At 43.3% G+C, this 22407-nt stretch overlaps 1 protein-coding gene across 4 annotated transcripts in view; it reads right to left on the bottom strand.

The window, feature by feature from the left end:
- Positions 1-6667: 6667 nt before the first annotated feature.
- RNF157 (ring finger protein 157) overlaps positions 6668-22407 on the bottom strand; it is a 74701-nt gene continuing 58961 nt past the window's right edge. For 2 of the 4 annotated variants that reach the window (XM_053375964.1, XM_053375965.1), the window contains exons 15-19: positions 22043-22227; positions 20907-20972; positions 19286-19334; positions 15743-15853; positions 6668-7062 (exon numbers count right to left, since the gene is read on the bottom strand). In XM_053375964.1, the coding sequence (XP_053231939.1) occupies positions 6932-7062; positions 15743-15853; positions 19286-19334; positions 20907-20972; positions 22043-22227 (542 nt within the window). In that variant the 3' untranslated portion in view covers positions 6668-6931. Of the gene's footprint in view, positions 7063-9466; positions 9508-15742; positions 15854-19285; positions 19335-20906; positions 20973-22042; positions 22228-22407 lie in introns of all 4 variants that reach the window. The other 2 variants (XM_053375966.1, XM_053375967.1) reach the window with 2 other exon arrangements.

The raw sequence follows: 22407 nt of genomic DNA on the forward strand, positions 1-22407 counted from the left end.
ACCCGGCGAGGGGGTGGGGGGTTTCTTTTCAAAAGCGCGTGCTTGTGTGTGCGCGCCCCCCCCCGGTCGGCTGCTTTGCGTATAAGGGTGGCTCGGTTGGTATGTGGCCACTGCGCACACAGAGGGGGGCGGGGTGGGCGCTTGGGAATTATTTGCTGTGAGTTTCATTAAGACAAATTAAAGTCCACTTGAAACAGCTCCCAGATGCCCATTATTCTTCGGGATACTAAAGGAAAGCTGGAGGTGTGGGGAGAGAGATCCCCTCTGCCAAGAACAAACAACCCAGCAACCAGAAAGATTCCAGGCCTTGGAAAGAAAGGGAACGATTTCAACCGCCTGCTCCTTCCTTTCACTGGGGCAATTTCCCCCCTCATCTCTTTAGCTTGGCGTTGCTTTTGTCCACTCTGATCAGCAGGGCAGGGCAGTTGCTGACTCTCTCCCCCCCCTCCATCAACCCCCCCTCCAATCGACGAGGCATTACCTCTGCTTTGAAGTTATATTTGAGAGAAAACGATGAAGAGTCATTGCTTGCTGCTGGAGGGGTGCGGAGGAGGAGAGGGCATTCATGTGCAAAGGTCTTGGCTCTCCTTGAACCTTGGCCATGGCTGAATTAATAGTTAGCCTTTCATGATGCTAAGAAATTCCGGGGGCCAAATTGACCCCACGTGCAGTTTGGGCCCAGAGAAGGCAGCCAGCACGGCTTTTCCACTCTGCTTACCTGCTTCAGTTCTGAGAAGTTTACCTTCTCCCCTTGACCTTTGTGTAACCCGAAGTAATTAGATGAAAGGGGATGGGGGGGGAAAATATTGTGTGTGTAGGAGAACTGCAGACCCTGCATCTAAAAGGTTGCTGGATGTGCCCCCCTCTTTAATTAAGAGGCTACAGCCGCAGCCCTATATAATAGGATGCCCCCTCCCTTCTTTCAGAAAAAAGGGATGATTGAAATGGATATTAGGTATTTATTACATGTTCATGCTGTTCTTCCTCCAAAGAGTCTATGGTAGATTATATAACTCCCTGTCTTTTTATTCTTACAACAAGCTTGTGAGGTAGGCAAGGCTGAGAAGTACTAATGAGCTCAAGGGGAGCTTTATGGCTGAAGTGCCATTCTACCATTCTGCCTACAATTCTCTCTCTCTCTCTCTCTCTCTCTCTCTCTCTCTCTCTCTCACACACACACACACACACACACACTGAAATCAAGTACATTTCCCACATGGAAATCTGTCTTAGAAATGGAAGGTGAGCCTACCTCGTCCAGGTCAGCTGATGCTCTGAGGTGTGTTTTATTCTGGAGAACTTCAGCAGAGTTTTGCTGGGCAGAGCTGAACTGTGGTGACATCAACACACCTGGCTAGTAGTGTCCAAATATTTCTGTTAATCAGTCACTTCCCCTACAGTCTTTGAAAAATTAAAACAGGCTGCAGTAAGGTACGGGCAGGCAGGAGAGAAATGGACAGAAACCCTCCCCGCATCAAAAGGACAGCAGAGATGTGGAACAGTTCTCAAAACCTTGTTTTGATTTTGCCCACAGCCCACCAAGACAAATGAGTCTTCTACCCATGGCTGTTTTCAACTGAACCAGAGTGGTGGACTGGCTAGAGTCTCAGACTAGGACTGGGTAGATCTTGGATTGGCCAGTCAGTATCCGTTAACCTAAACTACCTCACAGGGTTGTCATGTGGATTAAATGAAGCAGTGTGCTTGTGTGGAAATCAAGTACCGTACACTGCCTTGGGATCCTCAGAGAAAAAGCAGGATACAAATGTTATGAGACCAGTATCACTCCTTCACACATAAAGCCAATCTCTTGCCCTTAAAGATCTTTTCTCTCTCTCATATTGTTTATCTGACATTTACATTCCATTGCCCTCACAAAAGCATCAGACAATGCCCCGCTAAGACAGTTTACCCACTTTGGAAGCAGGCCCAGCGCCAACGGCAGAGGTTGCAACATACCAGTTGCTCACTCACAAAGAGCGGCGCACATCTTGAGCTAAAGGGTGCTCTCTGCCGTTTACACTTCTGCTCTGCCAATCTCAGAATGGAAATTATATTGGCACAGTTCCTCCTCTAATGATTTTAAAGCACATTGTCTCTAGTGCACCACCCATTACGGACTGTCTCCAATCCCCCAGTTATCAACCGTCCTGTTAAATGTTCATGCGGCAAGCGTTACTGCTGTGAAACCGAAACACACACACTAGCCCCCCCCCCATCTTCCTGGCAGCTAGTTAATAGGGCACAGTTCTATTTGCTGGCAAAGTTAGAATTGCATGGTGAGCATTGTTTAATTTACAGTAGCAAATAAATAGCTGGTATATGTGAGAATGTGGAAGGGTGAAGGACAGTTGCAATCTGAAAGGACAAAGGTAAAGGTAAAGGTACCCCTGCCCGTACGGGCCAGTCTTGCCAGACTCTAGGGTTGTGCGCTCATCTCACTCTATAGGCCGGGAGCCAGCGCTGTCCGCAGACACTTCCGGGTCACGTGGCCAGCGTGACAAGCTGCATCTGGCGAGCCAGCGCAGCACACGGAACGCCGTTTACCTTCCCGCTGGTAAGCGGTCCCTATTTATCTACTTGCACCCGAAGGTGCTTTCGAACTGCTAGGTTGGCAGGCGCTGGGACCGAACGACGGAAGCGCACCCCACCGCGGGGATTCGAACCGCCGACCATGCAATCAGCAAGTCCTAGGCACTGAGGTTTTACCCACAGCGCCACCCGTGTCCCCTGAAAGGACATACTTAGTTCTAATTCAGTGAAGTTAATTTAACAATCTGTAAAAATAAATAATTGTTGCATCCATGTAGCTTGCTCTTGTAGAACAAAAACTGTCCTGTTTCATCATGACTATGCTTGTTTATAAAGGCAAGGGGTACAGAAGATGCTAGAAGTTGTCTTCCTTGAGCCCTTGAACCACTATTCAGGGGTTAGGGTCAGGGAGGTGACTCATGAGGTAAAAAAACAGCAACCCCAAACCTTCCTTTACCTGTGCTATATCGGGGGATTTTAGGAGGGAGGAAAGTAACGGGGGCACCTTTTTTTCTTTCTTACCCTCCAGAACCTCTCTGTCCCCCAGTCTGTATAGTAACACAATGATTGGAATCCAGCCTAAACTTGAGCCCTAGAATCCACCATCCCAGTATTTTGCCAGCAATGAGATACTATACATTTTGGAAACATTATAAGAGTTTGCTATTTTTTAAGGAAAAGTTTTGATAAAGAAATAGGGGAGATGACAAGCATTCTGGAGCTTCTCATCACCCTACAAGAGAGCTACCCCTAACAGTCACGGCTCTTGCAGGGACAGGTGGCGCTCCAATTCTAGAACTGAAACCCATATTTAACTCACAAAATCCAACTTACAAAATCACAAGGCTGAAACTCAACATTCTGCAATATTTGGATTTGTAATAACAGATGTTCTGGTAGTACAATTCAAATTTGGGTGGCAGAGACGTTCTGCTGGTCAGACCTTGTTTGTGACCAGACTATAATTTAGTACTGGCAGATCTCTCCCACCCATTTCTTCTCAAAAAGCTTCTCATTCATGTAATTTCTACCTCTTGTGTAATTTGCAAATCCCTTTCTCTGGGGCAATAAGAGTGTGTTTGGCTCTTGCATGCCATCTTCTGATTTCAAAGACTCACTACACCTCCCATATAACTCACTGTGGCCCTAGGCCGTTGTTTTAAGTGACGCAAATAATCGTTCCGGCTTCTATAGATCTGTTACTCAGTTCCAGGCACATCAATAAAAAGATGAATCCTGACATTTTGAAAATGGCTTTTGTGTTGCTGAGATGTAGCTGTCATAAGAGGAAGCAGATAGGACAATATGTCCTAAGGAATGTTAGAACAGCCCCCCCCCATCAAAATTTATTTTTAAACAAATGAACTGACAGGCAAGCAGCAGCCTGCCCCTATGACTTAAACCGCTGCCCATAATAGTGTGGTGGTAACACATCTTTTACCTCAGACAATGACACACACAAACAATTCCAGGCAACAGCTGTCCATCCCTTGTAAACAGCTTTATTCACTCTTTTAAAGAGCCATGCAGTCATAAATACATATTGCATTGCTGCCACTGAGGTGCACACAAGCGTGTCTAGAAGGTTCCATAGTCCCATGTTGTGACATGTGCACCCATTAAGAACAGTTTGACTGTACTCTTCCATGAGGCACAACTTGCTTCCCTGCTGCACGTGCCTGCTTCACAGTAACAAATTCAGATGGACACCATCTTGCACCTGCAATTTCTGTTGCCTTTGACTTTCCCCCACCCCTGTAAAGGGGGGAACGAAGAAAAAGAAAATACATTTCTCCTCAATAACCCCACCCCACCTTCCATCCACGTTGCCACTATTACAATTTTCTGAGAAATCTCTGGAACATAAACAAGAGTTTGCTTCAGGGGGTATGTGAGGGAACTGAGGAAAAAAACACAACCATGCTGTCTATGCCAGTCCTATTTTTCTTGTTATTGCTTTTCCCAGTCTTCAGGTCTTGCTTCATACAGCGTTTTGAATGCTGAGGTAAATCTTGAGAAAATGCACTTTATCCTACAACAGGCTTACTGGTGGAGCAGTGGGAAAAGGAGAACTTGATTAATTTAACTAAAGCAAGCATTTCTGGTGTTCACCAACCCCACTATCCCTTGTGAGGACTCCCAAGACCACAAGGCCATTTTCCCAAGACTCCCATACTGAAAGCTCCTCCTTGTGGTAATTAGCGGGTTAAAGGCTGTATCCAAGGTCTCCGGTTGTAGAGTTTTGTCATGACCACCAGTCAATTACAGTAAAGGCCAGAGCCACATGACAGGCATTTCACAGTGGAAGGTGTGTATATTTACCCCTTTGTCTCTTGTAAACAGATTATACAGAAAAACCTGACTGACCAGCTGGGGTGGGGTGGACAAAATAACTATGTGCACACTCGGGACGCAATACCTCTTTGTTGTTTCTAAAGACACAACCGATGTTCTCCAGAAAAACTGAAAAGTGTCCAGCATTCTTCTTAATCCTCTCATTCCCCTTTTCAAGGAGAAACAAAAAGTAGACAGGGAAATGGAATATTGAAGGGTGTGTTGCTGGTGAAGACAATGCAACACAAATGTTTTCTTGCTTGACCATACACAGGAAGATGCGACAGAAAGGCCTGAGACAAAGTCTTTGTCTTTGATGATGGGGGCCAGTTAACACAAAGCTAAAGATGTAACCTGCTCTCCTCCTTCTGGAGGATCAAAGGAGTCTGCCCAGAAAGACTTGTGAAGCCATCTTTGTGCTACACCATTAATTTTGTTCTACAGTAGGAAAGAGCTAAGGGAATGAAAGTGGTAGGAGGCGAGAGTAGTCAAGCCCAGCTCAAAAAACCCACCACCAATCTAACCTTACCTGACCAAGAGGAGACTTCACTCATCCCCACTCCACCCCCCACAGTTGCAATTGCTCAAATGCCACTTTATGTTCATTCCTTTTTTCTTTTGCCAGGGTGTACTAGAAATCACACCCTGAATTCAAGAACAGCAAAATGGTTTCAGTGCAAATATTCTCAAACAGCAGGTTCTAAAACGACTGTGTTGGTGATTCACCAGACTGCTGGCAACTAGCCTCTGCACAGTAGGGGGAGGCTTGACAATGCAGCACAAGGAAGGATGAGAATTTCGACTCAACAGGTGGGTCCCAACCAAAGACCAAATTCGACTGCTGGGATGGACAGCTTGTTAAAATGACTGGGGAACTGCTGGCTTCAGCAGGACTTGTGTACACTCATCACCAAGGAAACCAAGACCATTAACAGTGAACAAATGCATAGCTAATGATGCATTTAAAAGGGCTTTATCACATAGGGGGAAGACTGCACTTTTAAGTAATGCCATGCATGAAGTTTAAGGGACAGTCTGCCTTAATAATATCACTTTACAAGTGCACTTACTAACGCTCCTCTAACTTGGTGCCAGTTAATCTTTTCCCAACCACAAGTCCACATGCCTAACTTCACCTGTTCTGTCACCTCTGATGTGGTCCAAAATTAGCAGAAAACAGCCACTAGGGCGGTGTTGTGTTTTCACACAATGAATCTCTTTTGTCATTTTCTCTTGACTGGCTGTCTGCTTACCATTTCTCTCCCCCATTCTAAGATACAGCTGCTAGATGTTCCATATTTTAAGGGGGGGGAACCCTTTGTACTAGATCTTGCCACTTCTATTCAGCACAGAATTCAGCACAGATCTTGAATGGATACTACATATCCCCAGTATTGATTGCTTAGTTGTGACATGGAATCATTATCCGGGCAGCTCAAAAGACTTCAGGATGAGTGTAGAATGGGTGAAGGAACTATAATCTCATTTCTTCTGCTATCAGGTCTGCTGCATGTATTAGGTGGCATCAAATACATGTCTTCCACACTGCGTGGATGTGATAGGGAGCTGTGCCAATGCATTAGTTTGCAAGTATGAATTTGTCCTCTGTGTACATTACATTTTTACAGGTACACATTCTACATGCACCTGTCAAGAATTATAAATAGGTGAAGCAGCATTAATTCCTTGATTTTTTTTAAAAAAGGGAAACGGGTGTTATGGCAATTACCAAACAATTATTCGGTTACACCATAAAGACAAAGATCAGCAGAGAACAGGGAATGCTGAGTTGACAAGATGATAATAGGAGACAAAGCATCAATGTTTATGGAGGCAACCATCATTTGAACCCAACTCAAGCCATTCAGCCAGTCCTACTGTGTGTTCGTTTTAACATAGAATGATTACAAGGGCAATGTGGATTCTTGGCTACCATGTGTGGTGTTTAAAACAATGTCACATCATCTGCAGGGTTTGACAGGGGTAATGCCCACAGCATTGCTGCCTTAAGTGTTTTAGGGAAACATGTTCAGTGCTGTGATTTTCCTCTCCACACAATGCAACATCATCGAGGGCACAGAAGTCCCAGCATGCATTGCAAATCTTCATCGTACTCCAGGTTGATGCTGCTGGCAGAAAAGTGGCGCCTCAGGGTCTGGCTGTGATTCAGAAGATTGTCAGCTGATGCCTGGATACCTATGAGAAGAAAAGTAATGGATAATACTATTGGCGAGAGCTTAGCGGGATAATAGGAAGCAGAATACCAGCGCCAAAGAATGGAAAAACAAGAGGTTTGTGTTTTAAAATTTAGGCAAGTAATAGATGTTGTGGTCTACAGACTCTGGCAAGAGTACTGGAAGACTGGTTCTTAATAACGGCCAATAACTAGGGGTGGCAGTTTTTACAGAACTCATTTTAGGTCCTCATTGAGCCCTGGGTTCATTCTATAACACTGACATTTGTTACAAGGTATATCTGAATTTCGGTAAAACTAATTTTTATTTTATGTTTAAAAAACATTTACCTTTTCCTACCTGCACTTAAAATATAGTAATGGAGGTTTGTCATAATTTCTTCTACCACTTTAACCATCCATTTAAAGAAAAGGAAACTTAACATGCTCTTAGGTCCTCCAGGTGATCATGAAAAATTGGACAAGCCAGCCAACATAAATAGCTGTTTATAGTATCTTCACTGCAGGTTTGACAGGTTACCCATACAAGTGTGAATATGGAAGCTGCTGCTGTGGTTTCAAACAAAATGAAAGTTTCTGAAAGTACACAAAGCATGCCTACAAATGTCTTCCATATAAGAACAGGCAGATGGTGTCTGGAAGTATCTTAGGTCCCTTCCTAAACTTAGCAGCCTCACACTGTGAGAAGATCTTCAAATGGTTGCTGGATTTAGTAAAAGGAATTGCCTGTGAGCCTCTTCATTCTAGGAATATTTTGATATCTTCCATTCCGTAAGAACAGTCCTATTGGCCCAGGCCTGTGTTCTGTGATCGCAGATGGACAGTCTTAGGAAGTTGATAACATAACAGGACCATTTTAACAGAGTGCTGTACATCTTTCCCTATAACTCTAACTTTTATTAGTTTAGCTATAGCCCGAGTATGAAAATAGCCGCCCTGGGCACAGCGCAGCTATTTATATTCTCATCTTTGATGCAGTGAGTAAAAAGTAGACATTTTAATTATTTGGCATCTATGGAGCCTAGAGTCAAGAAATGCCATAAGTTATAAGCTGGGATTTTCATTTACTACAGGAAGCAACTAAGTACATCTTTCATGTGCTTTAATTTGACCCCAAGGCATTATATTTGTACTAAACAAAAAAAAAGAAAGAAAACCACTTGCCAGCCTACAGCATAGTTATATGCTAAATGAGGCAATTAACTCCTGCAAAACAGCTCTAAATCTCATACACTTTGCAGGGATTTCATTAGGAAATCATTACTGCGTAGAGAGAAAGTGCAACTATTATATAGAAACCAAATATCCAGCAACGGTTATCTCCCTCCCTCCTGGACTTAAATCTTTGAAGTATGAGAACTCCCCCTTCATTCGGGAATGGGCCCTTGCTGAAATGTAAAGTTACATTGTAATGTGATAGCACAAGGAATGAAAGTTCATTGTTTACAGTAACCTTTTGAATAGTCAAATTTAGTCAATTCAGCAGCATAAGTCTTTTTGCACTCTTGCGAAGGAAACATTTTATGGGCATTTGCTAATCAAAGTGGCTGAGCACCCAAGACAAAAACAGTGAATATATTTCTGTAGTCAGACAGATTAATAGATAGATATAACAGAGAGGGAATCTAGTTGATATTGTGCACTTGGACTTTTAAGCAGCTTTAGACAAGCTACCTCACCAAAAGCTCCTGAGTAAGCTTAGCAGTCACAGAATTAGAGAGGTCCTGTTGTGGATCAAGAAACAGGAAGTAGAGAGCAGGGATGGAGGGATGTTGAAAGTGGAATCCCCCAAGGATTGGTACTGGGACCTCTATTTTTTAGCAGCCTATCCTAAGGCAAAAGAGAGTCAAGAGTTGTGGTGGGTAATAATTGCCCCACTACATGTGAACTAAAATCCATCCCACTACACCCTTTGTAACATTTGTGGACTTAGTCCCTGAACATGAAATAGCCTGGGTAACCAGTACATGGCTAGAAACAGAAAAATGCACCCGGGCACAGTTCTACTGGTCTTGAATAGATGCAAATGGTTTGCCTTACAGTGTAATCTAGTGCATGTCTCCTCAAAAGTCAGTTTCACTGGATTCAATGGCAATTACTTCTAGGTAAGCATGTGTAGGATTGCAGCCTCAGATTCTGTAGCTTGGCTTTTAAAAGTCATTTGCACCAATGAGTTAAGAAAGCCCATTCTGCAGTTGTGTTTTGGTACAAGAAGTGATTAAGAATCACTTGCCCCTGCCAATATTTCATGCGCAAGAGGCAATTCTTCCTTTTTTCAAAAAAAGTGTGCAGGGAGTAGGGACTGTGTTGATCAAACAAAGCCTTAGAGAGAAAGATTATACTGCAAAATGAAATCTAGGTTTATTCAGACGAAGTGAGCAGCAGAGGACTTCGCAAATCTCATACCTATTCCTCAATGCTTATGGGGCAGGATTCCGGAACTGCAGCTGTTTAGTAGGAAAGACCAGAAGCAAATGGTGAACAAGAGAAAGGACAGACAACACAAATGCAAATGCATGCAACGGAGAGAGAGAAAAAGAGAAAGAGAGAACACAAAAAAGGGACAAAACAAAAACTATCTTCTACGTTGTAATCCCTAATGCCAGTCTAGGAGATTTCACATAGAAGCCTGTGTGCTGAAACTCTTAGGAATTGTGTTCCAAGTCAGTGGCAATTTCCAAGCAAGTCTTGGTTACTGTGAGTAGCCTATCACAAAGGGATGGAACCCAACCCAAGGTGTCTACAAGAAGCATGGGGCAGAGCATAGGTTTAATCCAAAGGCTGTTTTATTCCACAGAAACATTTCTAAAGCAGATGGGATGGGAAGCAGGGGCCCTTGATTAATGGATGTTCAAGAGAGGGCTAGGCACTCTAGAACGGTGCTGCAGCAAGCTAATCCTTGCAGCCCAACTCAATTTGAGCTCTACCCCTGTAAAACAGCTCACATCCATCACAGATATTGTTGGTCCAGACCACAGTTTGGTGGCAAGCTAGGCCATTAAACCTGTAAAGCATGCTAAGAGGAGAGCCAACAATTCCACAGAGATTCCCTGCCTCTTGCATGGCCAATGATGTCACAATATAACATTGTTATACATTCTATAGCACAGAATTGGCAGCAGACTGCGGGGTGGGGGCACAATCCATCAGACATAGCCCCCAAAGGCAGACATGGGACATAGCATTTTGAATGGGCCGAGCTAACTTTTCTCTGGGCTAAATGTTAGGTGGTACGGTTGGTGCACAGAAGACCTAGTCTTAACTTTCCATGAGACCCCAGCATTATTCATTTAGTAGTAAAATCTATGCCCTATGTTCAAAAGGGATTCCCAAAGCAGCTTACATTAATCTTGGGAAAACAAATTGCAAGACCAAAGTGTTGCCATCCAAAATTTAAGGTCGCTACACTTTGACTTTTGCACGGAACCTAAAAAGAAGCAAGAAGTGTAAGCTATCCTGTGCCCCACATTCTTGGGCCTTCATGTTTAAACATAGGGCAGTTTCAACAAGCATTATGTATTAACACAGAAAGAAGCAACAGCTAAGGTGTGTCTGTCTGGTCATAACTGGAAAGCACAGTTGTGTAGCCTCTAGAATACACCAGATGTGCATATACCCTGTTAACAATGGCTCAGGGGTGTCCATGTTAAGAACTCAATAAACAATTCCCCCTGAGTATTCTGCTTGTAGCTGGGAGACTATCTCAGCAGAGCAAAATGCGTAGCTGGAGACCCACAACAAACTATAAATATTTACCTATTACTGGGTGCCAAAGGAACACTATTTGGCCCTGTGATAGCTGCAGCACAATCCCTTGAGATGGGCCAACATGATCATTGCCAGCTAGCCATGCTCATCAAGCTGTGTGAGTGAATTACCACTTGCCCAGTTGCCAATTTACTTAAAGGCCCTGTTTGTACCACTTTTTTTTCTACTTGGGAAACACAAAACATGCAGAGATTTTTGAATAACAAATAATACATGCATGGACTGGTTTGCTGCCTTCCACCTCCCATATACACATGACCTTGGTGGATATTTAGAAGGGAAACATACAACAGTATTTGACACCATTTCTGTATTTTGCTCTCTGGCATGTACACCTGAAAGAAGTCGTCTTTATTCTCTTCTGCATCTCTTATGTTGTTTTTATCAACATCTGAGAATTATTTAGTCCCACAGCTGGGCCACTACATCTGGCTATTAACCATAACAGTAGGCATTCCCTTTTGCGTTTGTCCCTGCCTTCTAATTTGTTGGTTCTATCATGCCAATTAAGTGCTGACAGAGCATGTGCACAGATAGCTGTGTGTCCTCTTCGTTATATATATATTCCCCACCCAAGAAGTGTGCAAAAGTACTTAAACAATAGTAAATTTGCTTGTGCAGTTTTGTGGTTTGTGCAAATCTTGAGTGATCTAAAGAATACATATATACATAGATGGCTAAGTTCCTGACACACTGTTATTGGCATGCTAGAAAAGAAATGAAGACAAATGTAAATTCTCAAGCACACACTTTTCAAATTGTTGCCCAATAAATCTGGTGTAGGTTTTGTGCAAATCTGAAAAAATTAACAAAAATATCTCCAGAAATGGTTACAAGCAAGGCCAGAAGAGAAATGAAAGCACTAAGGAAGTAGTGTACATAGGAAGGAGAGTAGTAGAAAGTGACAACACAGAAACAAATTGTCCATGACCCCAAATTGAGTGGCTTGGAACCTGATTTCCTCCAACTTACTGGATTTATCCCCGTATCGAATAAGCCAAAATTTATAAGGGAAAAGCATCAAGACTGGTGTTGTGTGAGGGCAATGTCATGTGCACTATATGCAAATCAATTGGGAACACAAACAGCTACAAACCCACATTAAAACCCAGTGCGGACAAGCCCTAAGCCAACTATCGCAAATTCAAAATTAATACTTTGCTTTTCCATCTCCCGTACTTACCTTTGTACCTATTCACTCTTTAAAAAGGGGGAGAGAACCCAGAGACTAAAAATCCTTAAAACAAAGAGACTGAGCTGCGGCGGAATTGCCCTCCTCAAATAAACTGAAGTGGAGTACCTAGAAGTGCTTTTTTGTTTTGTTTTTAGGAGTTCAAACTTTGGGGTGAAGGAAATGGAGTGTGAGGGAAACAAGAGGACAACTTCATAAATGCACCCCTGCCATTAGATCAGCCAGGCACAGCATTACTCCAGCCATATACCAAAAAGCTCAAGGGCACAGCATCTGCGAATAGGCAACTCAAGAAGTCTCATTCCCCATTCTGCTTTACATATATAGCTTGTGTACCATGGAAGCAGGTACATGCTGCTTCCTGACTGGCTGCAAAGCAAAGCATGGGTTTGCACAATAACACACTGCAGCTAGGGAAAAAAGAGGACTTGGCTTCGTCTGTTGCATAGAGTGAAGGGTGGGGGATCTGCAAAAGATTCCTGCAAGCAGCAAAGGGTATGCAAGCCAGAGGAGGCGATGACACCTCTGGTGACTGTATAGTAATTTATTCCACAGGTCTCCTGATGCCCAGCTTCCACTCCTACAGTTCAAGAAGCACTGCAGGCAATGCTAGGGAATACTTCCTATGTCTATGCAGATAACAGCTGGGATGTGATAAAGATGTGATCTTTCATCCAAAGCAATTCTTGAATTTAGCCAAGGTTCTGGGTTTGGAAGCTTTTCTACAACCAAGTACGCTAGGGAGTAAGTTCCACTACAACACATTTAGAGAAATATCTCATAATGCTCTCCCACTGCTGCAGTTATGTGATGAAATAAGAGACAGGAAGAATAAGAGACACTGCTATATTAAGTTGGTCTGTAGCTAACTCATTAACTACTGCCATAGTATAGGCCTTTAAATATGAAAAAGTTTTGCTTTCCTAAAAGTCAAACAAACAAAAAAACCTGACATCAAGTGTTATAGAGATTTATCTGCAATGATGGACTTTTTGGGGGGTGGGAAGAGGGAAGATTTGCTAAAAGTAATATTTTGCATGATAGTTCACATGCTGTCATTAATACACACTGTTGTTCACTTTAAAAGCACAGAGATGCATTACAAAGCCTTTTTTTTAACCAGTTTGCACCATATTGCACAGTATATTAAGCTACTGTTCTCTATCTTTCCTTATTCAAAAACTCATTGACAAGCCTGCTATTTCACAGGTTCTAGGCAACTTTAAATGGCTCAGCTGTGAAATATGTTGTGCAACATGTCATTCCTCCTCCCCACTTTTTGTTCTTCTGAAAGAACTGCAACCACTGTTCTGATACCTGATGCTATATTTGGAACACTTATCCACTACACCAGGTATGCAGTTTTCAAGAAAGTCAAGGACATTCATTACATCCATACTGGTGACTTTATTGAATAAGATGGGTTGCATGTGTCAGCCTCTGTTCTCTGGTTCCTCACTGCCCAATAGCCATTTTAAGGCCCCTGGAAAAAAATGTTCCAGTGATTTATTTTACTGCCCTCCAATCGCTTGCTTGACTGAAGCAGGATTTCCCAGTTTAAAAGATCACAATTTGAAGGGTTATGGATATGCACTAAATTGTACTTAGAAAGGCATTTGGTTAAGATTTTGCTCGGGTCTGGGCTTATACACAGAGCCATGATCGCTTGAAGGTACCAACACTGCAAGGACATAATATGGTGCAATATTTTAACTTCGTAACTATAAATGACCTTGCATGTGGCTGTGTTCAAACAATTCCTGCCCCAGAAGAAAGATGGCATTTGCCACTATTGTTAGAGGGTCTCTTATCTGCGGGCACATATGCTTTTGCAGAGCAAAGCTTGGATTAACTGCAGAATTTCCCAAGTGAAATAAATTACACAGGGGACAGCACAACAGAGGAAGAGAGCTAGCTTGCTAGCAGCTATGTGAGAAAGCTCTCCCTCTCTGAAGCAGTGAATTAGACCAACCAAGAAAGATTCTTTCAGGTATCTCAAGTTTACAGCCTTGAAAGCTTTAGCGGAAGGCAAAATAAGCAATAGATGGGTTGCTTATTTGACAACAAATTTACTGACATGGGAGGACGGGTCTGATGCACCTGCATTTTAAAGATTTGGGGCATAAGCCAGAAGAGGTTAGGAACACTTAAATCCTATTAAAATAAACAGAAATTAAAACACATACTAGGTAAGTGTTCCAAGTCCTCTCTGGGTGGGACACATGAATGCAATCCATCAAGGGCAGAGGTGCACAAGACCCTTATATTTCAATGAACGGGCACAGAATTGTGCCCATGGTTTCCAATCATTGGAAATAAAAACCAACAAATCTTTAATTTTCATTAATCCTGTACCAGGCAAGGCCAATTTGCTCAACTATAATGCATGATTCAAACCCCCCCCATTCAGTTTTGTCCAGACCCCTAAAGGTCAGTCAGTAAAATTTACAGCCATTTCAGCAACCCGGAGAAATGGAAAGGGTGGAAGCATGGGCTAAGAAAAGAAAAACAAGAAATTTGCTGGCGTAGAGTGAACATGAACTTTCACACTGATGAAACCCAGTGGGGCAAAAAGATCAATGAAACAGCAAAGAGACACACAAGGCATACCCGGGGTTAGTAACAAAAAGTAAGGTGGGGAATGTGATACCAGGGCTAAGCCAACGAATTATTAAGCATGTCTCTAACATGTTTTTCGTTATGTTACTAACCAGGCTAGCTATGTGTAAAGAAAATAATTAAATCTGAAGAACTTTTACATATTGGTTAGAAATAGAATGAGATTGGGGGCGATGGCTGGATCTTATTTTAGTGCAGGAAGAAGTCCCCCAATAGAGCATCTTTTCCATGGAGTCACTAAATTAGATATCATGGAACACATGTGGTTCCTTCTGTACCCAACAGATTTAACCAATGCTTTGACTTCTATAAGCCTATCTAGGAGCTGACAATTTATCCTGCCACTATTAATCTTGTCAGGAAGAACTCTGCATGCTGAATCTTGGGCTCAACTTTAAAACTTAACCCTATTTCTTATGCCAGGTGTATGTGAACATATCTAAACTATACACCTAAAATGGCTTTCACTGCCATGGCTGAAGGATCTTGGGCACTGGTCCTCAACAGGTGGATGAGGACACCCAGGTGGGTTACAACCCAACCAAAAGTGGGCTGCAACAGCAGTGCTGACATTTCCTTTCCCCACTTGGCTTCAAAAAGTTTTAAAGATGAGGAAAAAATGTGGAGGGGGAGAGAGTAGGACACAGAAGGAGAAATAAGGGGATGGAAATATTCAGCAAGAAATAAGAGTGGGCACCACACTACACATGGAATTAAATGTGGCTCCCGTGTCTTATGGGCTAGGAACTCCGACAAAGATGTATCCACACCCTCAGGGAGTTTTGGTTCCCAGGGGTCAGTGGAGAAAGCCATATTAAAAACTTGCCTTAAGTTAGGAAACCTAAAAATGATCTCTATATTGTAGTGTGATGCAGGGCTGGTCAGGGGAGGTAAGTGGGCATGGTTTAAAATATCTGGAAGATGCCATAGCTGAGCACCTTTATTTTTGCCTGTTTCAATGTGAAGTATAGCTATATGTACATGCAAGTGTTACGTTCTGGCTGCTGGCGACAGGTGACAGGGTGGGGTGGGGGGTATGTAAGAGGCTCCCCTCCCACCTCCACACACCCACAAAAGTTCATGTTCAGCAGACTGCCACTCACCAGGTAAGCAGGCCTCAGAGCACAGCTTATTGTCCAGTGCTTTCACGCTTGCGTTGCCAATGTCATTGTTATTGTCACACTCCATACCTAGGTATGCGCCTGTCCTTTGGCCTGTAAGGGAGTTAATGTAGTTAGAGAGGGGATGGGGCTGCGCTTTGACATACGTATTCTTTCTCCTTAAAATATCGGAAGGCACAAACAGTTCGTATCAGGAGTTGGGGAAGAAAACCTCAACGGCAGCCCATGGGGGCATAGAGAGTGGACAATAAGGCATTTGACTGGGTTTCGTCTGCATTAAGCCATCTTGGCAGGTTTCCTCAACCACTTCCATTTCTATCCTGGTTTCCAAGGAAAAAAAATATTGCCAGTGAAAAAGGGTACAGGCACAGGAGGACATTTAACCTTTTCTGCAAAGGCAATACATAAACAGGCACAGAAAGGAAGACCACCAGCTCATGCTTTCGCAGGTCTCTGGCTGGTGTCTAAAGCCTTGTGGGGGAAGCTATATGAATACTTCAAAAACCAAAACGTTCCCCCAACTTGTTACCTCTCCAGCAAACGCAACACAACAGGAACCTCAGTTGGTTGCAAAAATTAAGCACTATTAATTTTGTATCGCAAATAAGCACCATTGGACATATCCTTCTCTTCGGGTAGCTCTGGGAATGGTAGTTCTTTGTGACAGGGGTGGGGAACTTGACACCCTCCCGATGTTCCTGGACTCAATCTCCCATAGTCCCAGACCACTGGCCATGCTGGCTGGGGCTGATGGGAGTTGGAGTTCAGCAATGTCACCTGGAGCTCAACGAGTTCCCATTTCCTGTTCTGTTGAGTGAGTGCTAGGGATTTCTAACAGAATTCTTAGTCCCTTCACAAGAACGACAGTTCCCAGGATTCCTTGAATGATGCCTTGCACTGGTATAAAACAGATACAGAAAGGTCTGTAGCACAGATTTGTTTGCTTTGACACAGCTTATTGTTGGAAAGCAAAAACTGTGATTGCCTTAGGCTACCTTTTACACGTTTCTCCTGTAATATTCTAAGAGGTGCTCACACATATCATAATTACTGCGGTGAGTTTTCATTTTTAACAGTTGAATGAGAAGGCTAAACTGAGTCAAATGTCTGTTTAAATGGGGGCATCTTCTTTTACCTGAAGCTCTCAGGACATTGAGTGATGCATTACTTCTGAAAATGCTCCAACCAAACCAACAATGACATCTGTTTTAACAAGATTTGGCTATACCCCTCTCCCTACCCTACAAAAGCCCTTAGGCTTATTCATTATTTTTCCTTGCAATATTCCAGATGAAATTTAGACTGTGTGGGTAACTATTTTGTTTTTTGTTTTATTTTTAAAGAGACAGACATATATATGTGGTAAAGGAAGAAATTTACAGGACTTCCATATATCAATTCCGGAAAAGTTAATAGTAATTTTACCATTTGGTTTTTTTAAAAAGCGAAAGACCTTTCAAGAGGAAACCTTTTCAATTGTTTTCTGGACAAGTTGTTTTGGGGGCTGGAGCAGAAGACTATGTTTAAAAAAATATTTCTGTGACAACTCTCTGAAGCCCTGAAAGAAAAACATTCCACACAATAATGTGGGTTTGTTATTTACTTAATCAACCACACAGACTATCCATCCTACTCTGGACTCCCTGCTGGTTGGACGCGCAAGTGTGCAAAAACTCGCAAGTCCTAAGAACACCAGAAGAGCATTCCTGGACGTCTAAATAAGAGTGCTATTTAGAAGGCCTTCTGCTATTTCAAGCTTCAAAATAAAGTAAGTCTTTATGGTGACAGAATCCCTCAAAGCCGCTTTGGTTGACATGCTAAGAAGCAAAACTGATGCACAGCCAAGTATTCCAGCATGGCTGGTTTATGGAGTGGGCTGCTGGGCATGTGTTAAAGTATTGTGCTGCACGACTGCTGTACGAGGCAAGCATGCAACCCCACTGGAATCCCAGAAGCGCAGCTGGCACTAAAGCAGAAGCCCCAGCCATTGGAGGGGGAAAAGGGAATGGCACCTGCTGACCCACGGAAAAGCCACCAGGTTTTGGTGAACACTGCCATTACACTGCTATTTAAGAATGGGTTCTCTGCCTTGTTGGTGCTTACTGAGGGTGTGAGAAGTGTTGCGCATGGAAGAGAAAAAGATCACATGATCTGTCACCCTCCCCATCACCCAGAACCAGTGGCATGCCACAGTTTAACTGAGTTACAATTTGCTCCAGTTATGGGTAAACTTGGCCCAACTCCTGCTGCAGCTTTTAAGTTAACCCTCAAATGTTAGCAAAAACACAGCAGCATGAAACATTCTGCAAGCATACCAGGAGGCAGAAGCCTGAGGCTAATTGGCATGTTCCATTGAAATTGCATATTCACTATGCATATGCTTTGTGGACGTCAACTTCCAGAATCATAACACACATGTGGGTTTAAGTTTTGCTTTAACCTTCCAATTATTAAGCATGCGGTTGCGGTATTTTCGAGCTTGTTTCCTTGCTGCTGACCATGAGCACCTGAAACTTGCCTTTTAAAAATGAGATGCTCAGAGTTCACAAGGAAAGTCCATGAGTCAATAAAAGCTATTTTACTTGGGGAGGGTTGTGTATGGAAATTCTTGAGAATGTTTATTATGAAGTTTTACAAAGCGGGTTGATTTCTAATCAGCCAAACACACCAAGGAAGGAGAGGAAGCCCATTTTACCTGGCTTCTCTTCCCACCACAGTGAGAGCTTGTCTCTGCATCTTCCGAAAGTACCAAAGAGGTGTGTCATCACCTGGGCTTATGGGAGTGTCACAGATCCCTTACTTTTGGGGGAGCAGTTTTCCATCAGGGTCCCTATGTCAGCAGCCCATGACCTAGCTCCCAAAACGTGATGATTTGCATTGACCTATGCTTTGTTGCTGCAAAGGTCTGGTGTCACTAGCCCTCTAAGTAGCTAAAGACTGAACCTAGTAGGTCATTATCTGCAACAGTGAAGATTTCCCCTCTCAGTTTTGCAATTTTGCACCAGAACATCCACTGCTAAGGGCATTGCCAAAGATGCTCCAGCTATCTGAAGATTGCTCTCTGCTTCATCCTTCCCTCCCCGCTCCGTTTCCCAGAGAAGTGTTTGGAATTGCTATTGCTTTAGTAAGGGACCCTGGCATTTTGAAATTGGAGACTTTTCATTTATGTCTCTACCTTGCAACATTTTTATAATTTCACTTGTGAGCGGCATTACTGAAACATTCGAAAGGTGTTTTACACTACTTTGCAAAAACTAGACATCATATTCTAGCATCAGAAACACATAAGCCCATAATATACAGGGAAAGCCATCAAGTAGCTTTATATTACAACCCCCCCAACACCTCCAAACTCTTTAGACCATCCATCTGCTACTACAAGATAAACAAGGCTGAGCTTGTCCAGAAGTCCCACCCCCCTCAGCCTTGCTTTTCCTTATCCGCCACTGTGAACACTGCCAGCTGGATGTGATGGAATATAGCCAAAAAATATGGGGAAAGGAGTAATGGTCTGTTCTCTGTTACCATCTTCTTGTGTGGGGGAGCCAGCCTCTTCCTCCATGACGTCATTCCCCTGCCACAAAAGATGACAAGGTGCAAATGTTAAAAGTGAAGGACTTGCAATACACAGAGGAAGACACAAAAGCTCAGTTATCAGAGCTTGGTTCCCTCCTTAAAAGGGTGTCAAGAGAAGCATTCTCCTATGTCTTTTCTCCACAGAAGAAACCTGAAATTGGCTTGATCAAATGAATTCAGTGAGAGGCTCCTTGTGAAACCTAGTGCGGTGGTGCTTTGACCGATCGGAAAGCCATGGATATGAAGTTTAGTGTGCTGGTTTCTAGAACTGGAGTCCCAGTCAATATCGGCGCACTAGGTTTCACAGGGAGCCTCTGGCTGAGCAGCTGCTTTGGCTGGGCAGCAGGGATAGCAACATAGAGAATATGCTTAGCTAACAGCAATCCACAAAGACTCAGATTAGCCAGAAGAACCTGTTCCCTCACCGATCCAGAGTATTTCCTCCCCCCCTTTTTTATACCTTTATTTTTTTTTATTTTGATGAAGTAGTAATAAATAAATAAGAATTTAAACGTGCACCCCATGCCTGAGACCATTCCATTGTAACTATCCAACCTCCAAAAATTTCAACACCTCTTGCGATGGTTTGACCCCTTCCCATTTAAACACTACAAATTCTACAAATACCTTCCATATCTCCTCAAAATTATTTCTCCTGCATATTCGCCATCTTACCTTAATAGCACATGTTAGTAAAGGTAAAGGGACCCCTGACCATTAGGTCCAGTCATGACTGACTCTGGGGTTGTGGCGCTCATCTCACTTTGTTGGCCGAGGGAGCCGGTGTACAGCTTCCGGGTCATGTGGGCAGCATGACTAAGCTGCTTCTGGCGAACCAAAGCAGTGCACGGAAACGTTTACCTTCCCGCCGGAGCGGTACCTATTTATCTACTTGCACTTTGACATGCTTTCGAACTGCTAGGTTGCCAGGAGCAGGGACCAAGCAATGGGAGCTCACCCCGTTGCGGGGATTCAAACTGCCGACCTTCTGATCGGCAAGTCCTAGGCTCTGTGGTTTAACCCACAGCGCCACCATAATAGCACATGTTAATTTATCATTAATAGCTACATCCCACACCTCTTTATACCATTCCTCCATTTTATATTCACCTTGTCCCTTCCACTTCCTAGCTATAATAACTTGTTCAGCTGTCAATAACTTTGTGAGCAAGTCCTTCATATCCTGTGAACCTTCCACCCCATTGTAAATTGATAATAATGCTACCTCTGGACTTTCGGTCAGCTTTAACCCAGTGATTTCTGTTATCTCCTTAAACACCCTTTGCCAAAAAAGTTGTATGTCACTTTGTGCTGAGCTACAAACTTCATCACTGAGCAGCTCTCATCTTCCCCTTTATCAATTACACATTTTACAGCATTTTCCATCTACAGTATTTCACTTTACTCACTGGCTCCCATCTTCCTTTCTCTCCCTAATTGATGCCTAGGCTTTCAGGTTGCCAAAGCAAAACGTTTTCACAAGAAAGCTTCAGCCACTGGCTTTTACATCCAATCATCCCTCCCCTTCAACCCCCCTGTGTTAAACAGGCTTTCAAATGCGGAACTTTACCTCTGCGTCTCGTTCCTCTGCTGACATACTGACAAAATTTTCATCTGGAGATTCAACGGGGGTTGACTAAGGGAAGAGAAAGGGAAAAGGGCAGGACTTGGACTTACTGGTGCATTTCCTGCAGAGGCAGGTTACAATCACTGGCAAATTGCATCAGTGGTATCAACCCCAACCCACGTTCTGAATTTTTTAATGTCTCTCTGGCTTCCTACCTCTTCTCAAATGAATTTTTGCAACAAGGTACACCTGGCCAGTGCTTTTTTTTCTAAAAAATGTTTAGGGGTGCTCTCATTTTGACTCAAGAAAATCACCATTTTATAGTACAAATCGGGAAAAATAAATACAGTAAATGGACAAAAGTACGAAGATTCACAAAATGTTTAGGGGTATGCATCCCCCCAGAAAAAGAGCACTGCACCTGGCCGCCATATTGGTCCATTTCTGCCACACCCAGGCAATGGCTGCTTAGCCACAACCTACAATGCTGTGTGTTTGCTGCCATCTTGGATGTTAGGTGTGCCATATAATAACTGGGTTCCACCCAATAGCAGAAATGGCTTGAATAACTTTTTAAAAAAAAACTAGGTGGTATTCAACTAAGTTTTACCCAGAGTAGAACTTTTATTTTATTCTGTGAACTGCCCTGAAACCCCTTGGGTATAGGGCGGTATATAAATTCAAGAAGAAGAAGAAGAAGAAGAAGAAGAAGAAGAAGAAGAGGAGGAGGAGGAGGAGGAGGAGGAGGAGGAGGAAATAATTAATGAATATGACTTAACCATGTCCATTAATTTCAATGGGTCTACTCTGATTAAAACAGTTGAATATCTCTCTCGGTTTGAGAATTTTAAAAGGTCTTGCATTATATGAAGTGTTTTGCCTGCCCCAATGGTGAACACATCCCTTAGAGTAGGGATGGGGAACATGCAACTCTCCAGTTATTGTTGGACCACGACCCCCATAATCTCTGGCTACTTTCCCTCCTGGCTGGGAGTGATGAGCGTTGAAGTTCCACCACATCCGGAAGGCCACAGGTTTCCCATCCCTGCCTTAATAAGGGTGGCTGTCATCACAGAAATGAACTAGCCCGTATCGCAGTTTCTGCTGCTTGGTTATCTGAATAGGCTTGCCATACTTACATCTCCTTCTGAAGGCACCCCACTGGCAACAGCAGGCGATGGGATCATGTCCCCCTCTTCCTCAGTGCCAGGAGCTACATAGGAGCCTGACATGGAAGACATGGTGTCAGTGCTGATCTCAGAGTGCTGGCTTTGAGAGGAAGCCATGGACATGACCGACTGGGCCAGGCTGCTACTAACAGGGTCTAAGGAAAGAGAGGAGGGCGCAGGCAAGACATTGCCAGAGAGGCTGGTTATAAAGGGACACACAATAAAATAGCTGAGATACAAGTTTAGCATTTTTTTATAAAAAAACAAGCTTTTTAAGAGCTTCCAAGATCCAACCCGAGCCTCAGTCCTGTGCAAGGAAAAGGTCCACTTTGCTG

This window comes from Podarcis raffonei, chromosome 2 (assembly GCF_027172205.1).
Source record: "Podarcis raffonei isolate rPodRaf1 chromosome 2, rPodRaf1.pri, whole genome shotgun sequence".
Lineage (NCBI taxonomy): Eukaryota > Metazoa > Chordata > Lepidosauria > Squamata > Lacertidae > Podarcis > Podarcis raffonei.